The sequence below is a fragment of the Zingiber officinale genome, chromosome 5B (genome assembly GCF_018446385.1).
Source record: "Zingiber officinale cultivar Zhangliang chromosome 5B, Zo_v1.1, whole genome shotgun sequence".
Lineage (NCBI taxonomy): Eukaryota > Viridiplantae > Streptophyta > Magnoliopsida > Zingiberales > Zingiberaceae > Zingiber > Zingiber officinale.
Genome location: NC_055995.1, coordinates 20,691,209 through 20,698,076, shown reverse-complemented (window position 1 = coordinate 20,698,076; position 6,868 = coordinate 20,691,209). Strand labels below are relative to the sequence as shown.

Genomic DNA, 6,868 nt, shown 5'->3' with positions numbered 1-6,868 from the left:
CCAAAGTATCGATTCATTGTTTGTCTACTTGTACATGGAAAGTTACGAACTGCGGATAGGATGCTCTATGAACCAAACAAGGAGTGTATGCTTTGTCGACAATAAGATGAGTCAAATGAGCATTTGTTCTTTGAATGCCCCATAACGTGTGAGCTATGGAGGAAGGTAAAGCCTTGGTTGGAGCTTCAACATGATTTCAGATCAGTAGGGGAGTTGCTGCAAGTTTTCGGACAACATTATAAAGGAGGCAATCGCAAAACGAAGGCTCGCTACCTTGGCATTTCTAGTATGATTTATACTCTATGGGAAGCCTGCAATAGATGCAGATATGAGGGGATAACTCCTAATGTTGGGAGGATGTTTCGCAAAATTCAAATCCATGTCCATCATTTTGTAGACTTATGTAGAAATTGAAGTGATTCACCTCGCAAAAGCATAGATGGAACAAATTATAAGAATGGTGCAGATAGTGTTGATGTTGATTTCATCGGCGAATGATTTTCATCGGCGAATCAATTTCATCGGCGAAAGGAGAATGGTTTGCAATTCAATGTTTGATTTCATTGGCGAATGGATTTCATCGGCGAATGGAGCAAATATTAATTCGGTGGCACAAGGGAGGCTTGAGCAGATTTTACATCAGTGGCGTTGGGGGCACATGCATGCTTGGACAATTTTTAACGTTAGTGGCACATGATGATTGGTTTGATAGATTTTTGTTGCAGGTCTTTGTATTTGTCTTTTGATTTTGTATGTGAGGCTTGGGAGAGGATGGTGAATAGATCCACCATAATTAATCTATCTAGTCCGCAGCAAACGACTCACTGTAAAGACAATGCCAAATCCGTTGATGGCTGGGTTTTGCCAAAAATCTCAAGAGGATTAATAGATCCACCATAATGATCTATCTAGTCCGCAGCAAACGGTTCGCGGTAAGGACAGCGCTAAATCCGTTGATGGTTGAGGCTTTGCCAAAAAGCCTAAGACGGTTCATAGATCCACCATAAGGATCTATCTAGTCCGCAGCAAACGGCTCGCGGTAAAGACACGACAAATCCGTTTATAGCTGACAACTTGCTAAAAGTGGAGTGACGATCTATGACGGGATGCTTTGCAAGTGCTATTCGATTTTTGATGAGGTTTGTAGGCCGCTAATTGGATGGTGTTTGAAGGTATAATGTTGACTGAACATGAAGGAAACGGAAGATACAATTGTAATGTTGTTGTTTTTGAGCTCACTGTGCTTGTTGTCCGAAGATTGCATTTGGATTTGGCTTGCATTCATGGCTTTTGCTTGCTATCCGAACTTTGCTTGTGGCTTTGGCTTGCATCCGCGCATGGCTTGGTAACTACATGGTGCTTGATTTTGTAGTTTTTCTTGATGTAAGTGTGAATGCAATGTCCAATTGTGGGCTTAAGAACGTGTAATGTCATGTGTGGTTAGTTTTTGATTGCATGCAAGTGCAATGTGAGTCCACCACATTGGGTGTCATGTGCTCATGTGGAGTTGGTCTTGTGACAAGAGAGGGCTGATAGTGGAGTTTACCTCAGATGTTGAGGATTAAACTCTTGATGCTTGTATGGTTTTAACATACGGTTTGAGAGTCTTTAATTACCTCTCAAACCAAATTTTATATATATGTACCTATTTTCGTGAAGATGAGTCATGTCTATGATTGTTTGTGGATAGTAAGAATGTATGAATTTGCTAATTATCAATGTGAGGGTGAACACTAAGGGCAAATACCGGAGGTGATGCCGATGAACATTATTTTTTTTTTAATCTTCTTAATTCGAAGGGATATTTAAAAATATAATTAAAAAATATAAAAATATTTTGTCAACATTTAAATCTTAAGAATATTTTTTAAAATAATTAAACTTTGATTGTATTTTTGAAACCAAATCTATATTACTGGAAAAAAAAAATTGAGGGATTCAAATTGTTGGAAGCTTGCTCACATGGTCTATGGCCTTCATATTTGTGCATGATTGATTATGCTTCTAGTATGTGGCAAACAGGTGACTCACCCAACCCAAGCACCCCTCATCATCGGGCCCACAGTGAAATAAAGGGAGTAAATCACAATGATCGAGTGACCTTTTTAGGTGAGAGGGATTTTATTCCCTAGAGGATTTAATCTTTGCTCTCATGTGACAATCTATTATGCTCGTGGGGGCGATGATGCTTCTGGTATACACTTAGAGAAGAATGTGCTTCATCCAATAATTGTCCATTCTTTATCTCGAGATCATACCCATCTACCTTAGATTTGGCATTCAGACAAGTGAGCATATAGAAGCCAATCACAATTCTATTCTTTTCATTGTTTAATGGTGAAATGAAATGGACCACATGATTCATGTTATTTATCAGTTTGATGAAAATATGAGTAAACAACTATCTCTTGATGCAATTCCGCTATGATTACTCAAATTTTCTGACAAACATCATCCATAAATTGATTCAACAATAGTTGAAGCCCATCAAGTTTTTGCCGCATAAACATTCAAGAGAAGAATAACAAAACTGTGAGATTGATATTACTGATACAAACGCTTGAAATTTACAGAATCAATATTCAAATGAACTTTACACGCTCATTTACTTTTCAGTGAAAAGTGAAAACAAAATATATGGAAAGAAAATCTGCATCTAATAGCCTCCAGAAGAAAAGAAACAAAACAGGCATTTCAATGCAAATTTGAAAACTATAAATGAACAATTATTGGATCATCCTTAGCACCTTGTGCAGCGGATCCTCATTTCTGGGCAAACCATGGACACAAGGCAAATCAGCTAATTTGAACAGCAACCTTTCTTTGTGAAGCCTCCACCGGGATCAGATACATTGATGGTCATGCCTTGGCCGGGAACTGTTCCTGCTGCCTCTGCAGCAGCAAGTGCCTTTCTGCTAATTATCTGGTAAATATCTTTTAGAATAGTTTGAAATGCCTTGTCGATGTTAACTGCCTCCAAAGCTGATGTCTCCAGGAAAGATAGTTCTTCCTTCTCAGCTAACATCTGGGCTTCCTCTTCTGTGACTGCTCGGAGATGCCTCAAATCTGCCTTGTTCCCGACCATCAAAATCACAATGTTAGAGTCAGCATGGTCCCTCAGCTCGCGGAGCCACCTTTGAACATTTTCAAAAGTTTGCTTCTTTGTTATGTCATAGACCAGGAGCGCTCCAACTGCACCCCTGTAGTAAGCGCTGGTGATGGCTCTGTATCTTTCCTGCCCAGCTGTGTCCCATATCTGAGCCTTGATTGTCTTTCCCTCTAGCTGTTTATGAAATCAAGTCAACTCACTTTAGGAATAAGATGAAAAAGGAAATCAAGAAAGGTGTGAATCAATATGAAATTTATGTAAAAATATCATCTGAAATGAGCCTGATACTGCTTAATGGATGAGGCTATTGGAAAAGGTAAGATGGCAGTAAATTTGAGTAACAAAATGCATACATCAATCAATAACAGGCATAAAAAACTTCTTGGACTTGGACTATTGCCAATTGTAAGGCTAAAGTATAGTTGATGAATCATCCACATGGCATATTCAAGTGAGCGTGACATAAATCTTACTGTAAGTTCATTATGCAGTTATAGTGATAACCTCGAAAGAAATTATATGATGTTAACTTTGTTCGAAAGAGGGAAGAAACATTAACTGAATTTTTTTCCCCCAAACTACTCCTTTATGTTCAGTTCTATCACAAACATCATGTTTTATGACACGAGTCAATTCATTAAATTTTATGATTCAAATCATGATCCTAGCTGACTACGCACAAAACAACTTTTATCATTCATATTTTTTGTAGTGCATACAGTCCATATAAAATAATGGAAATGAAAATAAAGATTTAAGTATTCTAGGAGAGGAGAGTGTCAATACTCACCTTCTCTATTTAATCCTAGTCCAATATGATTGGTAGGCAATGGTAAACCTAGGAAGGTAAAGTAGGAGGGACAAATTATCATTATCTTAATTAAAGACCAACATATACTAAATAATTACTCAAAAAAGATGCTCTTGAAAATTTATAATCTAAAGGGTGGACCCATTACAGCCCCCCTAGGGTCAGTATTAGCAATATTCTCTTGGACATGATTATATATCAAGAGTTCATTCAACTATCTTAAGATTTAGGTGGCGTTTGATTTAGGGGTTTGGGAATGAAGGAATGGATTCATTTCCAAACCTTGTGTTTGGTTGATGGAAATGGAATCAAGATTTTAGAATGAAACCAAAAAATTTGGGTATAGATGAAACTCACCCTCTCCCTTAGGTTTTGATGGAATGGGAATGAGAATTAAGTTTTGGACGAAAATACCCTTAATATATTTGTTCAATTTTTATTTCATTTCACTCTCTCTCCTCGTTCTCTCTCATCATACTTTCTCTCTCTTCATTCTATATCACACTTTCTCTCTCAACATACTTTCTCTCTCCTCATTATCTCTCATCACACATTCTTTACCATTTTCTCTATGTATTCTCTCCCATCACACAATCTCTCTCCTCATTTTCTCTCTCTTCATTCTCTCCTCATTTTTCTCATCATACTTTCTCTCTCCTCAATCTCTCATACCATACTCTCTCTCCACATTTTCTCTCATCACACTTTCTCTCTCTTTATTCTCTTCCATCACACTCTCTCTCTCCTCATTTTCTCTCATCACACTTTCCCTCTCTTCTTTTTTTCCCATCACATATTCTCTCTCATCACACTTTCTCATCATACTTTCTCTCTCCTCAATCTCTCATTTTCCCTCATCACATTTTCTCTCTCTTCATTTTTTTCTCATCACTCTTTCTCTCTCAGCACACTTTCCCTTTTATCATACTTTTTCTCTTCTCAATCTCTCCTATCATGCTCTTTCTCCTCATCTTCTCTCATCACACTTTCCCTCTCTTCATTTTTCCCATCACACTTTCTCTCTCATCATTCTCTCTCATCATATGTTTCTCTCACATTCAACTTTCTCTCCCATCTAATTTTTTCTCTTATTTTCCTCTAATGGTAAAAAAGAAAATTTAGGTTCATTCCGATTGAAAATATTCAACTAACCAAACATTATTTTTAAGAATAATATCCAAGCTCATACCCAGTCTCATTCCACAATACTATGATATCCATTTCCATTCCGATTCCTAAGAGAGAACCAAACGCCACCTTAGATTGAATTGAACTTCTGCTTGGACTTCTACATGGAATCAAATCCACTCCCCTATCTTTGACCATGTTGAGGCTAAGAGAGAGACATTTTACTCCCGTTAGACTCACATGGTAAGTGAGATCCCGTTGGAGTACATGCTTATGTGTCAAGAGACATCTGTATGTCCACCACTCAATTCTAATGATACTGAGAATGAGAATATTATAGTAAGAGACATTTGAACTAGATTGTCCTCCATGGTATGCTCTTGTTGTTCAAACAAGAGGAGTTCTTGTTGGTATGCTCTTGTTGTTCAAACAAACTAGATTGTCCTCCATTCCATGGGAATTTTCCTAGACTTCTACATGATAACAGATTGAGTTCTTCACCTCTGATGATGTTGAAATTGTAGGAGCAAGAGGAGTAATAAGAGTCATCTCGTCTCTTATTAGCCTCAAGTGATTAGTTTTCTTAAAGAGATAGGTCGAAGGGTTAGTAGAAAGAGAAAAGCCAAAGGGTGGATTCTTTATCTATTGTTCCTTTGAAGAATAAAGAGGGAAGACAAATACTCAATGAGATAAATTTAAGCGTTCATCCTTGGTACAATCATTTGGACAGAAAACTGACACTCACTAGTTATTAAGAAGTGATCCGTCCTCTTAATTTATATCATTCAAGGAGACAACTCAAAAGATAATTTTTTTTTATCACTCCTCTTCTCTAACATTCTACCTTTCATTTATATCCATTATTTCAGTTTACCCTCTCTCTAAGAAAACAAGGCCTTAGGTATCATAAGATCTTTATACAATTTTTTTAAAAAATTGAACATTCCTTGGACTTCTACTACCTCCATGAAAGATTAAGGTCTTGAAAGTTGAATCTCTCTTTATTAAGCATTAACTATTTTGAGCGTCATATTTATTCTTCCGGTCCACTCAGTAGACGGAACAACAATTATTTTAAGAAAAATACTATGCAGGCATGCAGCTTATTTCTCAAGCATTAAGATGAAAATTTAGTAATCACAACGAGGCTATAAGTCGTGATCCCACAAGGCTTATTCTCAATCTTAGTAAGCAAGCTGGACGTGCAGGTATCTAAATTTATATATACAGGATTCAGGGAAGCCAAAAAGGAACGCAAGCAATTCGTCGAGTACCTGAAGGGTCCTGGTAGCGAACTCGACGCCGATGGTGGACTTGGACTCCAAGCAGAACTCGTTGCGCGTGAACCTCGAGAGGATGTTGGATTTCCCCACGCCAGAATCCCCGATAAGGACGACCTTAAACAGGTAATCGTACTCAGTATCGACTCGGTGAGCCATTTCACCTCCTCCTCTCGGTCACAGGAACTCAATCCATCTCAAACTATTGAAAATAAACCACAACCATAATCGAACGAGAAAAAGGAGATCGCCATTTGAATAGAAGAGGAAGAAATAAATTGCCTGAGGCCAGATCCGGTGGAAAGAATGGCCGCGATCCCGGCGTTTTCGGGAGGCGAGAGGGAGGACATAAGAAGTTAAGAACGGCCGGGAAAGGTGGATATTTGAATCTGGAAATAGCTTTTCTGTCGACAGAGACCTTGCTACCGGGTCTTGGATCCGGTATCCACTGGGCCCGATATTTGTTGGCATCCTCCTTTTGTCCAAATCAAAATAGATCCGATCCGTCTAAATTGATAGACTGCATTCAGTTAAAATTTA

General features: G+C 38.0%; 1 protein-coding gene across 1 annotated transcript; it reads right to left on the bottom strand.

Moving 5' to 3' along the window:
* Positions 1–2,522: 2,522 nt before the first annotated feature.
* LOC121987280 (ras-related protein Rab2BV-like) lies at positions 2,523–6,686 on the bottom strand. The gene is made up of 2 exons (XM_042541155.1): positions 6,323–6,686; positions 2,523–3,283 (listed from the first exon to the last, which is right to left on the bottom strand). The coding sequence occupies exons 1-2, from the start codon at positions 6,485–6,487 to the stop codon at positions 2,801–2,803; spliced, it is 648 nt and encodes a 215-aa protein (XP_042397089.1). The 5' UTR covers positions 6,488–6,686; the 3' UTR covers positions 2,523–2,800.
* Positions 6,687–6,868: the final 182 nt, after the last annotated feature.

Coding starts and splice junctions, on each gene's coding strand:
- LOC121987280 (XM_042541155.1), bottom strand. CDS start 6,487: ATGGCTCACCGAGTCGATACTGAGTACGATTACCTGTTTAAGGTCGTC. Junction 3,284..6,322: donor TCGCTACCAGGACCCTTCAG/GTACTCGACGAA, acceptor TTTCATAAACAG/CTAGAGGGAAAGACAATCAA.